At 49.1% G+C, this 19,802-nt stretch overlaps 1 protein-coding gene across 1 annotated transcript; it reads left to right on the top strand.

Annotated features, from left to right (window-relative positions):
* The first annotated feature begins 1,450 nt into the window (after positions 1 to 1,450).
* Positions 1,451 to 2,739, top strand: LOC118706428 (cancer/testis antigen 1). The gene is made up of 3 exons (XM_036415739.2): positions 1,451 to 1,770; positions 2,084 to 2,212; positions 2,451 to 2,739. Exons 1-3 carry the CDS (start codon positions 1,451 to 1,453, stop codon positions 2,587 to 2,589), a joined length of 588 nt encoding a protein of 195 aa, XP_036271632.1. The 3' UTR covers positions 2,590 to 2,739.
* Positions 2,740 to 19,802: the final 17,063 nt, after the last annotated feature.

Here is a 19,802-nt window from a genome sequence, read left to right as displayed (position 1 = left end):
GAGCTAGAAATGTCGATAAGAGAAACATCAACCAGCTGCCTCCTGCACACCCCCTACTGGGGATGTGCCTGCAACCAAGGTACATGCCCTTGACCGGAATTGAACCTGGGACCTCTCAGTCCGCAGGCCGACGCTCTATCCACTGATCCAAACCGGTTTCAGCAAATATATATATTTTAAAATAGTCACAAACACATAATGGAGTCAGGGAGGAGCACTCTGCTGTGACTGAATGTTTGGGTCCTTCCCCCGCTCCCATAAAATCCATGTATACTGAAGCCCTGACCCCCAGCCAGACGGTATTTGGAAATGGGGCCTTTGAGAGGTAATGGGGCTTAGATGAGGTCATGAAGGCGGGGCTGCACGAGGAGATGAGTGCCCTGAAGACATCCCTCACGCCTAACCTCCCAATTTGGGGGACAACCTTTTCTTGGAAATCACGGGCCTATCCTGATGCTTCTGTCTGGTCTTTGGATGCATGTGGGGGAGGAGAGGGGGGTGCAGGTGAGCCGGTAGCTCATGTATGTGGGGGAGGGGAGGGGAGTGGAGGTGAGGCGGTAGCTCATGTATGTGAGGGAGGGTAAGGGGAGTGGAGGTGAGGCGGTAGCTCATGTATGTGGGGGAGGGTAGGGGGGTGCAGGTGAGGCGGTAGCCCCTATTGCCTGCCTGGAGCAGCAGGTTTGGGAGCTGCTGTCGCGGCCGTGGGAGTGGAAAGCCTAAAGGCATCTCTTGGGGTCTCCACGGGCACGGGGGCCTTCTACAGCCCATCCTCGGGGGCAGTGAGTTCCTGGGTTGCCCCGAGGGAACTGGCTGCTCGTGGGACAGGAGCCCATCAGTACGTTTTGAGAAATACTGTTTATTCTCAGATTCCTAAAAGTCTGAGGCTGGAGGAGACTTTTAACATGGCCAGCTGTCCCCCAGCGGGCCACCCGCCCCTCGCCATTTACTGATGGACACAGTGAGCCCACAGGGACACGGGCCATGTCCTTCCCTCAGGGCACGGCCTGCAAGCCCGAGGGCTGGTGCTCCTGCACGGCTGAGGCGGCCATGTCTGGAGCCTGTTTCCCGGCCACATTCCACCCACCTTTCTGCTGGCTTCCGGTGGATGGTGGACGCACTCTGCCTCCCAGCACCCAGGCCTTCATTCCAGACCCGCCCTTCCAGGAGGGGCGGGGCCCGTGGGCGGCACGCATGGAGGGGCGGGGCTTCGTGAAGCACGGGGGCGGGGCTTCGTGAAGAACGGGGGCGGGGCTTCGTGAAGGCTCCCAGCCACTCCTCTCGCGGGGTCTCCCTGCAGGGCAGACTTCAGACAGGAGCCAATCCAGTGCCAGGAGCCGCCCCCCAGGTCAGTGTGCGCAGGCGCAGCCTGTAGGGGGCGGAGCTTCTTGGGAGAGCCTATTTTCTCACCGTGAGTGTGAGGAGACTTCTGGCTTGTGGTGGCAGAGCAACCATGCAGGCGCCAAAGGAGGACGACGACGGCAGGGGTGGAGTGGACGGCGGTGCTGGGCCACCTGATGGCCCAGAGGGCGCCGTGGGCTCTGGAGACCAGAACAACCCCAGAGAGGAAATCCCTGCTGCTGAGGGAGACCCCCAGGTCGAGAGGGCCTCGCGGGCCTCGCGGGCCTCGCGCCCCTTGAGGACCTCGCGGGCCTCGCGGGCCTCGCGGGTCTCAGGGCAGGCTGCAGTGGATTCCACCTCCCACAGACGCCAGAGAACTCGAGTGTCGGAGTTGTATCTTTTCCATGGAGCCCCCTCCCGTGGGAGGAAAGGGTGAGGGGATGGGCGGGAGGCGGGGGGACTCAGGGGGTTGGGCAGGATAGGCTTCGGGGCCCGGGGGTCCGGGGTGGAAATCTGGGAGGACAGGGGGACTTATGGAACCAAGGTGGCTGGGGGAAGCAGCCGTGGTGGCCTGGGGACGTGGGGTGTGGCCTGGAGGCACGGGAAGTTGCTCACCAGGGGCTGTGGTCCAGAGTCCTTGAAGGGTCATCCTGGAGGGTCATGGGGGGCCTGAGGGGGGGCCTGGGGCAAAGGGGCCTGAACTGAAAAGCCTGTGTGGATGGAGCCTTTACCTTAACCCCACCAGCAATCTCACGGTGCCTTTCCTGTCCTACGTGGATGCGGAGGTGGCCCGCAGGTACCTCTTGGCAGGTGCTGAGACCTACCACGGGAGGGTTCACTTGAACCTCTCGGTGACTGACTGCGACCTGTTTATGTAAGTTCCAGGAGGGACTGGGCGGGGGTAGCAGCAGGGAGCGGGCGGGGCCGATCTCTGGCCCAGGGGCGCTGTTAGCGATGTGGGGACCCCAGAAGGGTGGCCGTGGGGCACCTGGCAGGCTGATCGCCTCTCTGATGAAGGAGTTGGTCGAATTGCCAGTTGGGGGAGGGGTTGGAGTGTTGAAGGCGCCCAGTTACCGCCTCTAAAATGCTTTTTCTTCTCCCCTCGCTCTTAGCCGATTAACATCTGAGGACGCTGACCTCCTGCAGATTTCTACTGCTTCGTTGCTCCACCGGCTTTCCATAGTGGTGCAGACCATGCAGCACTTCGTCCCCCAGTTTTGCTGTAAATGTCAGACCCAAAAGGGGCCTTGAGGCCACAGGAGTGTCCTGTCCCGGGAAATACATCCTTCCCTGGGGCCATGGTTTTTGCAGTAGCTGCGGTTTGATTTGGGGAGGGGGGTTCGTTTGCTGTTTGCCTACACCAGCCCTGGGGCACTCTCTGCCCTCTTGTTTAATTGTTGCTTAAATGTCGCTTAACTCGAGTAGTAAAAGTGAGCTGCTATTTTGCATCTGAGTTTCTTGTCAGCGTCGTTTTTCTGGCCTTTGTCCTTGAGTTGGAGGGAAGGTTCTGGGGTTCAAATAATCAAAAATATTCAAATATTAAATGGAAGACGATTTCGGAAACAGAAACCAATGAAAGCTACTTGGATCTTGTCATTCAGCATGAACTGCTACCAGCAGTTGGGAACACTTTTATAGTTCTAGAATTGTAGGTCCACAGTGAATGTAGATTTTTCAAGGTTAGCATTGGGTTTTTTTTCCCTGAAATTTTCTCATTTAGTATCTGGACCATAGTTCTTACTGAATGATGCATGGAAGATGCGTTATAATGTCCTTATTCAACACGTGAATCATTTTCATTTTCCCCATTATACATAATGTGTTAGTGGGTTTATTGTATATAATATCTGCATGGTTGTTTTCTTAAGATAGATTCCAACAGGTAGATCTATAATGCAAACTTGATTTCCAGAAAATGTGCCCACCCACACCAGAATGCCCACGTCCCTGTCACTGCTGGAATTGTTTCCTGGCACCAAATACACACACACACACACACACACACACAATTTGCATGAACAGAGCAAAGAATCCAGAAACACTAGAATAAGAATTGTGTGCTTTCCCTGGCCAGTTTGGCTCAGTGGATAGAGCATCAGCCTGCAGACTGAAGGGTCCCAGGTTCGATTCTGGTCAAGGGCACATGTCTGGGGTGCGGGCTCAATCCAACAAGCAGGAGGAAGCTGAGTAATGTCTCTCTCTCATCATGGATGTTTCTCTCTCTCTTCCTCTCCCTCTCTGAAATAATATATATGTATGTATGTGTGTATATATATATATATATATATATATATATATATATATATATATATATAAATTGTGTGCTTTACTGTCCTTGTTTCAGGTCAGAGAAGCCAAGTGCTGGGGCAGATGGTTAAGACTTTGGGGAAGGGAGAGGGGGAGGCAGTGTACTATAGTCTTCGGGAACTATAATTAAAAACAAAGCCAAAACCGGTTTGGCTTAGTGGATAGAGCGTTGGCCTGCGGACTGAAAGGTCCCAGGTTCAGTTCCAGTCAAGGACATGTACATTGGTTGCAGACACATCCCTGGTGGGGGGTGTGCAGGAGGCAGCTGGTTGATGATTCTTTCATCAATGTTGCTAGCTCTCTATCCCTCCCTTCCTCTCTGTAAAAATAAAATATATTTTTTAAAAGATCTGTATGTACTTGACTGACATTGTTATATACACTGAGCAGCCAGATTATTATGATCTCTGGCAATCCTATATAATAAAAGGGTAATATGCAAATTGTCCCCTCAACCAGGAGTTCAACCAGCAGGCAGGCCGACCAACCGCCCATGTCCCCTCCCCCTGGCCAGGCTGGCTGGACCCCACCCATGCACTAATTCATGCACCTTGCCACTCTGTATAATTCTCAAAACAACCCAGTGAGCTAGATACTATTATACCTTTTGAAGCTCAGAGAAGCTAAGTAACTTTCTCAAGGTCACTCAGCTAGGAAGCATCAGAGGCTGGATTTGAGGTTTTGTTTGATTCAAGCACCCACTCTCCTATCCACGGTACCATACCTCCCTCAGCACTGCCACCTGGAGCCCCCGGGAGGCTGGGGTAGTGCTTTCCCCCCCGGAGGCTCTGGGGAAGGTCCATGTGACTAACGCCGGGGGCAGGAGCGGACAAGTGCAGGGAAAGGAGAGTCAAGGTTGGTAAGAGCCCTCCCCCCCTTTCGGGTGGCTTCCCTATACTCCCAGGTCCTGCCTCCCCTCTCCTTCCCTCCCTCCCTCTCCCCCCTCTCCATCCCCGTGCACCAGGGAAGGCCATGTGAAGACACAAGAGAAGGTGGCCACCCACAAGCCAGGACGAGTCCTCCCCAGAAGCTGGATTTCCTGGCTCCTTGACTGTGGGCTCCCAGCCTCCAGGTCCCTAAGGAAATAAATGTCTGTCCTTTGAGCCTCCCTGTTGGTATTTTGCTGGAGCAGCTGGAGTAGAGGGAAATGAATGCCTTGTTTCTGTGTGACAGGAGCGAGTTTTGCAGCTTGGAGCCAGGCGTCCACTGAAGTTAGGCTTCCACCTCCCACAGAAACCGGAGTCACGACGCTAACTTGCTTGATGTTTCCATTGCAAAGAGCTGCTCCCCAGGCCCGTGAAAAAGCTATTCCTGGGCCAGAAAGCTGGGGAGGGGCCTAACAATGGATACGTGCCTCCTGCACTGGACCGTGGGTGGGTGCGGGCTGCTGGGGAGCGCGGGGAGAGCTACTGAGGGCATCTCCCTGTTTGGAGGGTCCACCCCGCTCGTCCACACCCTGAACTTCCTCGCGCCTGTCTCCCCAGCTTCTCCCCAGCTTCGGGTGCCTCCTGGCCCCTGGGGTCTGCGCACTGAGTGCGTGGCTCAGAGCTGGTTTGTGCGAGGCCTTAACTAGGAGAATGCACTGGGTCCCGCCTCAGGCCGCGCAGGGGCGGTGCTGGAGCCACAGCTGTGGTCTCCTCACGCTCGGCCCCAGTCTCACCAGCTCTGGGTCCCTTTCTGGGCCTGTGTTTGGCGTGGGGACAGGCTGCCTGCGTCGTGGGAGGCAGGCAGGGGACAGGCGGTGAGGTGTTCCTCATGCTCGGAGGATCCACCCTGTCCCTTCCCATGAGACAGCCTGGGGGACTGCCGGGGACCGGTGTGAGGCTCACGGGAGGCGGGTGTGGGTGCATTCAGATCCTAAGGCGTGGACTCCCCACGTGGCTTTCTGGGGATGAGCAAGATGGCTTTCTGCACATCCAGGTAGTGCCTGGTGGCCAGTCACGTGCTGGTTTCTTGTCTCCTGCAGGAAAAGAAATGTGCATGCTTTCAAAGAGGCAGACAAAGCAGTTACAAGCTTTCTAAAGAAAATGCTTTATGGCCGAAGCCGGTTTGGCTCAGTGGTAGAGCGTAGGTCTGCGGACTGAAAGGTCCCAGGTTTGATTCCGGTCAAGGGCATGTACATTGGTTGCAGGCACATCCCCGGTGGGGGGTGTGCAGGAGGCCGCTGGTCGATGTTTCTCTCTCACTGACGTTTCTAGCTCTCTATCCCTCTCCCTTCCTCTCTGTAAAAAATCAATAAAATATATAATTAATTAATTAATTAATTAATTTTAAAAAATAAAGTAAATGCTTTACGGAAGGGGAAGTGGGGATGTCTCCTATGGTAACAGGGAGAACTAAGCCTCTTATTTTGAACTTTTACACGTTCTTCTAGTTGCTCTCTCTAAAAAGATGTTGCCTTGCCTGACTCGTTTGGCTCAGTGGATAGAGCGTCAGCCTGTGGACTGAGGGGTCCCAGGTTCGATTCCTGCCAAGGGCACATGCCTGGGTTGTGGGCTCGTCCCCAGTTGGGGGCGGGGGTGCTGGAGGTAGCCGGTCAATGATTCTCTCTCATCATTGATGTTTATATCTCTCTCCTTCTCCCTTCTTCTCTGAAATCAACAAAGAAATATATTTCAAAAAACAAATAAATAAAAAATAAAAAGATGTTGCCTCACCTGACTGCTTTGGCTCAGTGAATAGAGCATTGGTCTGCGAACTAAGGGGTCCCCGGTTCGATTCCGATCAAGGGCGTGTCATACCTTGGTTGCGGGCACATCCCCAGTGGGGGGTGTGCAGGAGGCAGCTAATCGATGTTTCTCTCTCATCGATGTTTCTAACTCTCTATCCCTCTCCCTTCCTCTCTGTAAAAAATCAATAAAATATATATTTTAAAAATAAAATGAAATAATAAAATTAAAAAGATGTTGCCTCCTGCAAACTTGCGAAACTCCCTGATTAGTAGCTCTTCTGCAGAAACCGTCAGATTTTCTCTGTGGCGATCATCTCTGCAAATAAAGGACCGTTTTTCTTTCTTTCCAGCCTTTTTCTTGCATGATTCCTCTCCTCATTATTGGTTGTTGTTTTTTCTGCTTCTGATTGGTTTTTGGATGCCAGACATTACAATTTCCCCCTAAGTGCAGGGTATCTTTATAGTTCTAGACGTACAGTGTGGGGCAAAAGTAGGTTTACAGCCGGGACCGGTTTGGCTCAGTGGATAGAGCGTCGGCCTGCGGACTGAAAGGTCCCGGGTTCGATTCCAGTCAGGGGCATGTACCTCGGTTGCGGGCACATCCCCAGTGGGGGCAGGGGGTGCAAGAGGCAGCTGATTGATGTTTCTCTCTAATCGATGTTTCTAACTCTCTGTGCCTCTCAATTCCTCTCTGTGTAAAATCAATAAAATATATATTTTTTAAAGTAGGTTTACAGTTAGGAGTATGTGGAACAGAGTTTATCCTTGTGTCATTTTTTTTATTTATTGTTTAATTTTCCATACAAACAACTGTAAACCTATTTTGCCCCACCCTGCATCTTTTTTTTTTTTTTTTTTTTTTTTTTTACCCTGCATCTTTTGAGCTTTGTCCTTGATGCTGTTAAGTGACTTGGAAATGGACGGATCCTTTAGAATAGGGGTGTCGAACTCAATCAGAGAAGGGGCCAAAATCTAAAATCCAGCCTAAATCGCGGGCCGAATGGTTTACTGAACAGTCATAAACTGTCATTGTGATGGAAACGCAGCGGAGTGCAGTGATGACAGCGCGGTGCGGGCCACATTGCAAGGCCTGGCGGGACGGATTTGGCCCGCGGGCCTTGTGTTTGACACATGTGCTTTAGAATCTGGCTCTGAAGATTTGCTGTGTGGGCCCTTTTTTAAAAAATTATATTTTTATTGTTTTTTTACAGAGAGGAAAGGAGAGGGATAGAAAGTCAGAAACATCGATGAGAGAGAAGCATCAATCAGCTGCCTCCTGCACACCCCGCACTGGGGATGTGCCCGCAACCAAGGTACATGCCCTTGACCGGAATCAAACCCAGGATCCTTCAGTCCACAGGCCGACGCTCTATCCACTGAGCCAAATTGGTTTTGGCCCTGTGGGCCCTTTCTTTGTAGGAGTCATTGTCCCCACACTACTGAGGCAAGATCCTTCTGAGCGCCCGCCCGGTGCCTCCCGAATCCTGAGGTCTGCCATCCTGGCCGCCGGGGACAGCCACCCCCAGTCCCTGTCCTGCGTGAGCGCTGGGCAGCAGCGCCTTTCATCCTGCGGTGGCTACTGCCCAGCCCCACGCAGTCCCTCACGCACGTGTGCTGGTCAGTGGTCAGCGGGATGCTCCGGGGGGACCCTCTGTGGACACGCGGGGGTCCCGCCCTCTGCCACGCTTCCCTCTGGGCCTCCCCCCCCCCCCAAACTCCGGGTGCAAGAACTCCAGTTCCTTCTCCTGAATGCGGGGTGGCCACTGGCCTCTGCCAGGAAGCCCCTCCCCACACAGTCCTGGGGCAGAGGCAGGCACACCTCCTGTTTCTCCCAGACAGCTCTGTCCTTCAATGTCTGACGCCCCTTTTCTTTACAGCCTGTGCTTCACATATTGTGCCTGGTTTGGGGGTTCTTTCAAGGAAGTGGCAGGGCCAGGGCAGTCCCTGTTACTCCACCGGTGTGAACAGTCTGCCACTGAGAGCTGGGAGCACATTGTGAGCTGGAGGGAGAGAGGTATGTCGATGGGGATACTGCTGGTGGTCATGACAACAGTGAAGCATCTCACCGGACAGCGTGCAGCTGCTGTAGTGGCTACAGGGAGGGTCTCAGTCCTCCCTCCACCCATACATTCCTCCGTTCTTTTTTTTAAATTGGCCTTTTTTTCTTCCTTCCTTCCTCCGATTTCTCTTGCTTTCCTTCCCTTTCTGTCTTCCTCCTTCACTCCATCCTTCTCTCTTTCTCTTCCTCTCTTTCTTGCTCCTTTCTTCTTTTTCCTTTCTTGCTTCTTATTTTTTAGAAATTAATTAACAATGAACAGAAGAGAATTCAGCCCTGACTGGTTTGGCTCAGTGGCTAGAGCATTGGCCTCTGGACTCAAGGCTCCCAGGTTCGATTCCGGTCAAGGGCATGTATTGATACCTTCATTGCGGGCACATCCCCAATAGGGGGTGTGCAGGTGGAAGCTGATCAATGTTTCTCTCTCATCGATGTTTCTGACTCTCTATCCCTTTCTCTTCCTCTCTGTAAAAAATCAATAAAATATATATTTTTAAAATAAGAGAATTCAGCCATTTTACAACACTGTCCACTCTCTTCTGCTCCTCACTCTTCCATTATGATTCTAGTACATTTTGTTCATTTATGAAAATTTGGATATTTATTGGTTAAAATAGTACAATTCATGGATGTTCTATGTGGCATTGCCAACAAAGGGCACAGGAGGAATCCACGGCTCCATTCTTCCACGCAAGCAGCTAATTAGCTGGCAAAAAGTATCAGATCAACATTTACAGAAGTCTGGAATCTAGTCAAAAATGTACCACGAGGGCCTGGCCGACGTGACTCAGGGGTTGAGTGTCAACCTATGAACCTGGAGGTCACAGTTCAATTCTCGGTCAGCGCACATACCCAGGTTGTGAGCTCAGTCCCCAGTGTGGTACGAGCAGGAAGCAGCCAATGAATGGATTCCCTCTCATCAATGACCTCTCTCCCTCTCTCTCTCTCTCTCTCTTTCTCTCTCTCTCTCTCTCTTCCCTCCCCCTTCCTCTCTGAAATCAATAAAAATATATTTTTTAAATGTACTACTAGGGAAAAGCTTGGCGAAAAAAGAAGGTATTGATTTGTAGTAAGAGAGTGCAATGACATTTTAAATTGCCCGCCCCGCATCCTTAATATTCAAATCAGCAGAGGCTGGAGCGGGCAGCCAGCACACTGGGTGCAGGTTGCTGGTGCCATCACCTTTTCTGCTTCCTTCTCCTTTGAGCAGAGAGGCTTATACAGCGTGTACACAACAGGGCTTAGAATCGGTGTGGCTATTCTTAAATTCTACCTTCCACAGAAAAGGATTGGGGAAAGGCCCTGTGTGTGAATTATAATCTCTACCTTTTATGGTTTTCTATGTATCATGGAAGTATTTTACTTAGAGCACTTGTCAGTTTTTAAATGGAGAACCAATGAATATTAGAGTGTATCCTATATAATAAAAGCCTAACATGCAAATTGCCCCTCTGCTGGTCGTTCAACCAGGAGACCAGGAATTTGGCCACTCGCTAGGAAGTGTGCTGACCACCATGGGGTGGCACAGAACATGGCGGGCATCGACGACGTGCTCCCTGGAGGCAGGTGTGACAGGGACAGAGGTGTGGTGAGAATAAGGGGGTGTCTGCCGAGCTGGCCCTCACCCCCCTGCTACCCTCCCCTGGATGCCAGGGCTTGCACTGGGGAAGCCCCTGTGCTCAGGTGTCAGGCACCCACAAGGAGCCCACCCTGCACCCACATGTCTCTTCTGGGTGAGCCAGGCCACAGCCACCAGGACTGCAGGGGCCAATTGGGCTTCCCTTGGGTTTGCACAGTAGCTGGTCTGCAAGGCCGGCTGGGAGAGAGTGTGCTGCCCGCCCGGCTTCCATGCAGCGCACTGGGCGGCCCAGAGGCCCACACTGTGCCCTGGCCCACAGTGTCTGGCCGCGCTCACTGCATTTCGCATGAAGACTCGGGCACCATAACTCAGGTGGAGGGGGGCACACGGGGACCTGGGGGCCCAGGTGATGCCCAAAGTCCAGAGGTCAGCTGGGAACTGCCTTTCCATGCCAGATGCTTGCACTTCAATCACCAGCCAGACAGTATATAGTATACACTGAGTGTCCAGATTATGATGATCTCTGAACACATAATAACCTGGCCACTCAGTGTATATCCTATATAATAAAAGGCTACTATGCAAATTGTCCCCTCTACCAGGAGTTCAACCAGCAGACAGGCCTGCCAACCACCCATGTCCCCTCCCCCTGGCCAGGCTGGCCGGACCCCACCCATGTACAAATTCATGCACCGGGCCTCTAATATATATGTATACACACTAAGTGGCCAGATTATTATGCGTTCAGAGATCATCATAATCTGGCCACTCAGTATATATGTACATGTGAGGAAGTTGGGGCAGTAGGGAGCCTTTGAATGGTGTCAGGGGGAATCAAGGAAGACTGATAGGTTCCAGGACAGGGCTGTACCATGTACCAGCATTCTCTACTCGTCCTGGCTCAGCCCCTTCTGTCCTGAACAAGTTGTTTTTCTCCTGGGCTCTCTAGACTGGGCCTGCTGGCTGTTTCTCTTTCTTTCCTAGTCATGTGCTGTCAGGCACGTAGGATAGCAAGAGGTTACCGTTGGGGGCAATTTACTTAACGTCATGGAGCATCACCGGCTCAAAATAAAAGTTTGCCCTTCATAGAGAATGTTCTTTTCATTTAAATCACTTCTGACCTTTTTGTTAAGCTCTTCCCTTGCTGTCCTGAGACACACTGCCACTTGATCACACTCTCGGGTCTGGTGGTTGCGCTGGGTGTCCTAGATCCTATGACTGGTGGGGAATGTCTGGCCGGCGGGCTGTATAAGGCCCATGACATTATTTGGTCTGTCCCTGCCAAAGCATTAGGGGTGAGATAATTAAATGTCTGACCATACATAGCAGGCTAATTTCTGAGTGGATGATTGTATATGGCCTGTGAATGATGTTATACAATATCCAAAAGGCCCTGGAAGGAAAAAAGGTTCCCCGCCTCTGGTCTAAGATGCAAAATCCTGTGAACCCCAGCCTTCTCTTTACCCTAGAGAGGTCACACTCGCTCTTTCCATTTTGGAGCTGAGGCTTTTTGTTTGGCTCTCTGTGGTCCCTCAGCAGATTTCCTAAACAAAAACTGAAATCCGCACACCTCCTCTGGCATTGCCCTCTGCCCCATGGCCTCGCTGCCCACCGCGTGCAAGTTCAGACGCGGGAAGCAGAACCAGAAGCAGCCTGACACGTGGGACAGTGGCTCTGAGCGTGGGCTCTGGAGCCAGACTGCAAGGACTCAGTCGAAGGCCCTCCCCTTGAGAGCTAGGTGACCTTTGACCAAAAGCCATCAGCTCTGGACCTAGGCTTCTGGGTCTGGCGACTGGAGATGGTGGAATACCTACCTGGCAGCGTTGTCTTGAGAAGTAATTCAAATGGATATAGTTAAAGTGCTTGGAATAAGGACCAGTACAAAGTCAGTGTCGTGTAAAACTGAGCATCCATAGTTCATTGTTTTGCTGTGGCAACATAAGAAATCACCCCCAAAGTTAAGCTACTTAAAACAGCCACATGTTGCGGGGAGGCTGGCTGAAGTTGTTGGCAGAGCAGGTGATCTTGCTAGCAATGCCTCCCAGAACCAAACTGGAAGTTACAACTAAATTGGGAAACAATCACCCTCATTTACCAAGTGAAAACTCTCTGAAGAGGAGACTTTTAGCCAAGGACTGGCAGAAGAAGCCACCTGGAGACTGGTAGGAAGGGCAGAGACCTAAAGGGGCTGGCCCTGCTCCTACAGGCGGCAGGCCAAGCTTATGGAGGGATATCTCAGCTGTGGGAGGTCCCCTCTGAGGGGTGTGAAGTCTCAACCCCAGACCAGGTCCCCCAACCCGGAACACAAGAGCCAGGAGCAGGCACCCTCATAGCATTCCGCTGTGAATGGCACAGGGTTTATGTCCACCAAGGGGAGGCAGAGCCTGCTGCAGACACAGCCACCCCTTAAAGGGCCAATGCACTATTCTTCCCAGCCACTTACCCTGGGCTCCTGCAGAGGAAGGTGGTGCAGACTGGAGTTGCCTGAAGAGTCTGGGGCGGGTGGCTTTGGGAAGACATGTGGGAGAGCAGCCACTGGGACCCTAGGGCTGGGCCATCCTCTGCTACTGCAGCTGCCCTTTTTCTTGGGAGAAACAATCCCCTCCAAGCAGCATCAGCCTGGAGAAAAGCAATTTCCCCACCTCTGAAATCCCACTCATCCCACCCTGCGTCTTAAGCCCTGCTGAGGAGTCAGTGGTATCGGCTAGGGCATAGAGGTCTGAGCGGTCTCAGGGGGTGTCATAGACTGGCTTTGGCGGGGGGGGGGGGGCATTCCCCCCACTTTCTCATGAAACTGACTGGCACTTCCTCCTCTCAGGAGGTCAGATAGAAATGCCCTTCCTGCTTCTGGCAGACCCAACCTCTGTTCCAAGTCCCACCCACTTGACTACTAGGGGCTCTGCCCTACTGAGGTCATGGAAAAAAATCTGGGACAGACTCAGACATGTGGCTCTGGGGCAAGGAGCACATCCATCATCTTCCCTGAAATCTGAACAGCACCACCCCCTCCCAGGAGATTCAATCGTCCCATTCTCCGGATTCCGCCAGAGGCTCTTTCAGAGACAGCCTTTTCAGTGACTAAGCTGGCAAGCTGAGGCAGGCAGAGGCGGATTCCTGGGCTGACTTTGGACATTTGTTGACCCACCCCAAGGCCCTGTGCTGGTAAAACCGGGCCTTGGAACATGGCTTAGTCCTTCCCATGTTCAACCAAGCCCAGCAGAGGCAGCCACAAACTATGGATCACTTTTCGTTTCAGACAGATTGTCAAGGGCAAAGCATAGACAGCATCTGACATTGCCTTACATCAGAGAACCTCCCCTGAGGCCTAGAACCAGCACACCAAGTGGTCAGCTTCAGACAGCATTGGAGCAGGATCCAACTAGCTTCACAAACAGCATACCCAAAGGGAGATCACAGCAGACACTAAACTGCTGCAGAAAACTCCACTTTTTTCTTTATTCTTTTCCTTTTTTTATGCTTTTCTATTTTTTTATTTTTCTCTGTTTTCCTTTCTATTTCTTACTAGAGGCCTGGTGCACAAATTTGTGCATGGGTGGGGTCCCTCAGAGTGGCCCCAGCTCGAACCTCGCAGCCTCACAGGCCTGCAGCCCCACCTGGCACCCCGCCAGGGTCCTGCTCTCGGCAGGGCCCATCAGGGCTGGCAGCGCCTCCACTGCCGCCCACTGCCAACTGTGTCACTGACACCCACCATATTCCACGTCACCCATTGGTGGTCCGCACACATCATACCTATCAATAATAACCTTAGCCCTAGCTGGTGTGACTCAATGGATAGACCATCAGACTGTGGACTAAAGAGTCCCAGGTTTGATTCCAATCAAGGGCACATGCCCAGGCTGCGGGCTCAGAAGGCAGCTGGTCATTGATTCTCTCTCATCACTGATGTTTCTATCTCTCTCTCCCTCTCCCTTCCTCTCTAAATCAATAAAAAATATATATTAAAAAATAATATGCTGAAACCGGTTTGGCTCAGTGGATAGAGCGTCGGCCTGTGGACTGAAGGGTCCCGGGTTCGATTCCAGTCAAGGGCATGTACCTTGGTTGTGGGCACATCCCCAGTAGGGGGTGTGCAAGAGGCAGCTGATCTATGATTCTCTCATCGATGTTTCTAATTCTCTATCCCTCTCTCTTCCTCTCTGTAAAAAATCAATAAAATATTTTTAAATAATAATAATAATAATAATAATAATAACCTTAAATATAAAAGGATTAAATGCTCCAATCAAAGGACATATGGTAGCTGAATAGATAAGAAAATGTGACCCATGTGCCCACCTCAGAACAAAAGATTCCCAGAAGCTGAAAGTGGAGGGATGAAAAATATATTCCATGCAAATGGAAACAAACAAACAAAAAAGCTAGGTTACCAATACTCACATCTGACAAAATAGACTGCAATACAAAGGCCATTAACAACATCCAAAAAGGTCACTACATAATACTAAAGGGATAACTAACAAGAAAATATAACCCTTGTAAACATATACACATCCAATAGATGAGCACCTGAATATATTTTTAAAACTCTTGGTAGACTTTAAGGGAAAGATCAATAGCAATACAGTCATAGTAGTGGACTTAAAAACCCCATTGTCATCACTGGATAGATCTTCCAGACAAAAAAATCAACAAAGCAACAGTGACTTTAAATGACAAACTAGATCAGATGGATTTAATTGATATTTACAAAACATTTCATCCCAAAGCTGCAGAATATACATTCTCCTCAAGTGCATATGGGACATTATAAAAGATAGACCACATGGTAGGACACAAAATAAGCCTTAACAAATTCAAAAAGATTGAAATCATATCTTCTTGGATCACAATAGCATGAAACTAGAAATCAACTATGATAAAAATAACTCAAAAACACTTAAACATGTGTAGGCTAAATCACATGTTATTAAACAATGAATGGGTTATCAGTGAGATCAAGGAAAAAATTTTAAAATGACCTGAAAACAAATGAAAATGAATATAAACAACCCAAAATCTATGGGGCACAACAAAAGCAGTCTTGATAAGGAAGTTCATAGCATTACAGGCCTACCTCAAGAAACAAGAAAAATCTCAAATAAACAATCTAACCTTACAACACAAAGAACTAAAAAGAGGACAATAAAAGCCCAGAGAAAGCAGAAGAAAGGAAATAATAAAAATAAAAAAATCAATGACATAGAGACTAAAAACAATACAAAAGATCAATGAAACCAAGAGCTGGCCCTTTGAAAAAATAAACAAGTTTGATGAACCTTTAGCCAGGCACATCAAAAAACAAAGAGAGAGGAGATCCAAGATGGCTGCGCCCAGGTGAACACCTAGCCGCAGCCGCACACAACAATTTCAATAAAATACAACTAAAATATAAAACGGACATTGCCCAGAACTACAGGAAGGTTGACTGACTGGAAATTCTACAGTGAGAAGCAAGGAGAAAACCAGAAGGAGGTGCGGAGGAGCTGGAAAAGCCAAGGTACGGAGACGCGGAGACGCGGTGCGCAGAGAGGACAGAGCCGGAGAGGAGGAAGGCCGAGTGCCTGGCGGGCGTTCCCTAGCGGAAAGGAGATAAAGCTCCGACTGTGCTGGGCCCCCGACTGCTCTGATCCCCAGTTTTAAGCCAGACCCCGGGGACTCAGGCTCAGCCATAGGGAGCCGGGCTGTAAGGTGGAACCCCGGGGAAGTGGCGAAAGGAGGTCCCAGCGGTGCGCACACTGCGCGCAGAGAAGGGACATTCGGCTGTGCCGCGGGCTTGCCCTGACGGGAAGGAGACTGGGGCTCCAGACTGCTCTGAACGCCACCTCCAACTCCACTTCCAACTGAACTGAACCCCAATACCGGGCTCATTGTGGGAGAGCATAGACTGTTTGGCAGCAGGCGAAAATCGAGGGCACCTTTCTCTCAGAGGCGCCGGCAGTGAGCTCTGAAGGACCCGCATAGGGCGGGGCTGACGGAAGCCAAAGCTGCAGGCTCCACCCTGAAACCCCGTCCCATCTGTAACTGCGAAATGCGACAACAAAATAGATCACAAACGAAAGAAATGGAGGACAAAAAGCGTCTGGATATAGAGTTCAAATCTACGCTTATAAGGTTTTTCAAGAATTTCCTAGAAAAGATGGATAAGGCCTATGAGGATATGAAAAGAGATCAACTAGAATTAATAAGGGATCAACAAGACATAAAGAATACATTGTCTGAAATAAAAAATATTTTACAGAGTCCTAAAAACAGAAGGGAAGATCACAAGAATCAAGTCAAAGATTTGGAACATAAAGAGCCAGAAGACACTCCTCCACAGAAGCTAGAAGGCAAGAGAATCCAGAAAATTGAAGATAATGTAAGAAACCTCTGGGACAACTTCAAGCGAACCAACATCAGAATTATTGGGGTCCCAGAAGATGAGAGAGGGCAAGATATCGAAAACATACTGAAAGAAATAGTGACAGAAAACTTCCCCCACCTGGGGAAAGAATTAGACTTACAAGTCCAGGAAGCGCATAGAACTCCAAACAAAAGGAATCCAAAGAGGACCACACCGAGACACATCATTATTAAAATTCCAAGAGCAAAAGACAAAGAGAGAATATTAAAAGAAGCAAGAGCAAAGAAGGTAGTAATCTATAAAGGAGCACCTATACGATTGTCAGCTGACTTCTCAACAGAAACCATGCAGGCCAGAAGGGAATGGCAAGAAATATTCAAGGTGATGAATAGCAAGAACCTACAGCCAAAGATAATCTATCCAGCAAAGCTATCACTCAGAATCGAAGGCCAGATAAAGAGCTTCACTAATAAAAAAAAGCTAAAGGAGTTCATCACCGCCAAACCAGATTTATATGAATTGCTGAAGGGGGTTCTTTCAGAAGATAAAGTAAACAAAGATAAAAATTATGAACAACAAATACGTAACTATCAACAAGTGAATCTAAAAACCAAGGAAATTAAAAAAATCTGATGAACAATATTAACTGTTGAATATAATAGAATCAGAGGTATGGAAGGGGAGTGAACTGACAATTCTTGGGGAAAAGGGGAGAGGGGGGCGTGGGAAGAGACTGAACATAAACTGTGCACATATGGATGAGGACAATGGGGAGAGGGGAAAGGGCAGAGGGTGGGGTGGGAACCTGGTGGAGGAGAGCAATGGTGGTGGGGGGGGAAGGAACATTTGTAATAATATGAACAATAAAAACTTATAAAAAATAAAAATAAAAAAAAATAAATAAATAAATAAAAAAAAAAAAAAGAAGAGGAAGAAGAAGAAAAGGTAAAGATAAAAATTATGAACAATAAAGACATATCTATCAAAAAACTAATCTAAAAATCAAGTGAATAAAAAAATCTGATGAACAGATTAAATTGGTGACTATAATAGAATCAGGGGCACAAAAAGGGAGGGGATTGATAATTCTCAGCTGGGGGGGAGGGAGAAGTGTAGGGGGGAGGAGGGAGATTGGACAAAATCGTACACCTAAGGATGAAGACAGTGGAAGGGGGTAAGGGCAAAAGGTGGGATGGGAACTGGGTAGAGGGGAGCTATGGGGGGAAAAAGAGAATAATTGTAATGATTGGAACAATAAAGATTTATTAAATTAAAATAAATAAATAAATACAAAAAAAAAAAAAAAAAAAAAAAAAACAAAGAGAGAGAAGAGAACCAAGATGGTGGCATAGGTAACACCTGTACTTGCTGTCTCTCACCACCACATCAAAATTACAATTAAAAGGCAAAACTACCACCAGAACCACAGGAAAGCTGGCTGCGTGGAAGTTCCACAACTAAAGAGGTGAAGAAAGCGCATTGAGACTGGTAAGATGGCCCTGACCAGTTTGGCTCAGTGGATAGAGCATTAGCCTACAGACTGCAGAGTGCCAGGTTCGATTCTAGTCAAGGGCATGTACCTTGGTTGTAGGCACATCCCCAGCAGGGCATGTGCAGGACACAGCTGATCAATGTTACTCTCTCATCGATGTTTCTAACTCTCTACCCCTCTCCTTTCTTCTCTGTAAAAAATTAATTTTAAAAAGTTTTTAAAATAAATAAATAAAAGAGACTGGTAAGAGGTACAGAGGCACAGAAAGTGCTGGCACCTGGATGTGCTGCTCTTTTAATCGGGAGGGAGATACAAGCTCTCGCTTGCTCTGAACTCCAATTCTGGGTGAGACTCTGGGGAACCCAGACACATACAGGGAGAAACTGGACTGTCTGGCACCAGGACAGGAACATGAGGGAAGATTTCTCTCAGAGGTGCTCACAGTGATCATTGTTCCTGCATGGAGACAAAGGATGCAGAGACCCAGGGACCTCTCTGGTTCAGGGCTGACTGGCAGCCATTGCTGTTTGCTCTACCCTGGTGATTCCCAGAGACCCCACCCCACCCAATTTGCAACCCCACCCAAGCTGTGCACATTGGCTTTTGAATATGAATGGCCTGTCCTTTCTCCACCTAAAACCTGTCAAACTGCAGCTGGGTCAGAGAGCCCCAGAGCATCCAAAAGAAGGCCCGAGGCCCGGCAGCAGCAGCCCACCTTGCATCACAGCTGGGCCTTGTCTGGGCACTTCCAAACCCCAATCAAAGAGGAGGAATCCGCAGATCTCTCTGTAGCTCCTGCTGGGTGATCCCACCCAGTGGCTGACCTTGCACCTCCTTGGAGATCCAAGAGCCAGGGTACCCAGTGGTCAGAGTGAGACCATACTGGATTACAACTCCTCACATCCATAAGAAACACACTCAAGAAGCAGACTCAGTGAGCACCAAAGCCCTACTGAAGCAAGTCCTGCCCCATAAGAGTGTCTCCTTGCAACAGATCTTCCAGTATAGACACAGATGGTCATCACAGCCAATTGTCCTGGAGGTCAATTCCTCACAGTGATACCAACAACAATCAAGGCTTAACTACAACAAGACTGTGCAAACAGCCCACAGAGGTGTGCACCAAGAGTGTTCACCTCAGGTGAATGGGGAGGCTGGGCCACTGGGCCCTATAGGACACCTACCACAGAAGGCCACTCTATCAACTCAAGGAGACTTAGCAGCTACCCAATACATAGAAACAAACACAGGGAAACAGCCAAAATGCAGAGACAAAGAAACAAGTCAAATGAAAGACATGGATGAATGCAAAATACTGGATATAGAGTTCAAAACTATGGTTATACAGATACTCAAGAATCTTCTAGAAACCTCCAAGAAATGTAGTGAGAACCTCCAGGATATGAAAAAGGACCAATCATAAATTAAGCATACACTGACTGAAATAAAGAATATTATACAAAGATTCAAGAGCAGACTAGAGGATTCCAAGAATTAAGTCAAAGATTTGAAATACAAAGAAGCAAAAAACACCCAACCATAAAAGCAAAAAGAAAAAAGAATCCAAAAATATGAAGATAGTGTAAGGAGCCTCTGGTACAACTTCAAGCGTACCAACATCCAAATTATGGGGGTGCCAGAAGAGAGAGAGCAAGATATTGAAAACCTATTTGAAGAAATAATGACAGAAAACTTCCCCTACCTGGTGAAAGAAATAGACTTATAAGTTCAGGAAGCTCACAGAACCCCAAACAAGAGGAATCTAAAGATGACCACAGCAAGACACATCATAATTAAAATTCCAAGGGCAAAAGACAAAGATAGAATCTTAAAATCAGCAAGAGAAAAACAGATACCTACAAGGAAGTACCCATATGACTGTTAGCTGATTTCTCAACAGAAACTATGCAGGCCAGAAGGGAATGGCAAGAAATACACAAAGTGATGAATAGCAAGAACCTACAACCAAGATTACCCAGCAAAGCTATCATTTAGAATTGAAGGTCAGATAAAGAG

This window comes from Pipistrellus kuhlii, unplaced genomic scaffold, assembly GCF_014108245.1.
Source record: "Pipistrellus kuhlii isolate mPipKuh1 unplaced genomic scaffold, mPipKuh1.p scaffold_m20_p_51, whole genome shotgun sequence".
Taxonomy (NCBI): domain Eukaryota; kingdom Metazoa; phylum Chordata; class Mammalia; order Chiroptera; family Vespertilionidae; genus Pipistrellus; species Pipistrellus kuhlii.
The sequence above is the reverse complement of the archived record's forward strand: the minus strand, read 5'-3'. Positions and strand labels throughout refer to the sequence as shown.

Excerpts from the sequence above, each read along its gene's own strand:
- LOC118706428 (XM_036415739.2), top strand. The coding sequence starts at position 1,451 with ATGCAGGCGCCAAAGGAGGACGACGACGGCAGGGGTGGAGTGGACGGC. Across the intron at positions 1,771-2,083 it reads CCCTCCCGTGGGAGGAAAGG|CAATCTCACGGTGCCTTTCC; the intron begins GTGAGGGGATGG and ends TAACCCCACCAG. Across the intron at positions 2,213-2,450 it reads ACTGACTGCGACCTGTTTAT|CCGATTAACATCTGAGGACG; the intron begins GTAAGTTCCAGG and ends CCTCGCTCTTAG.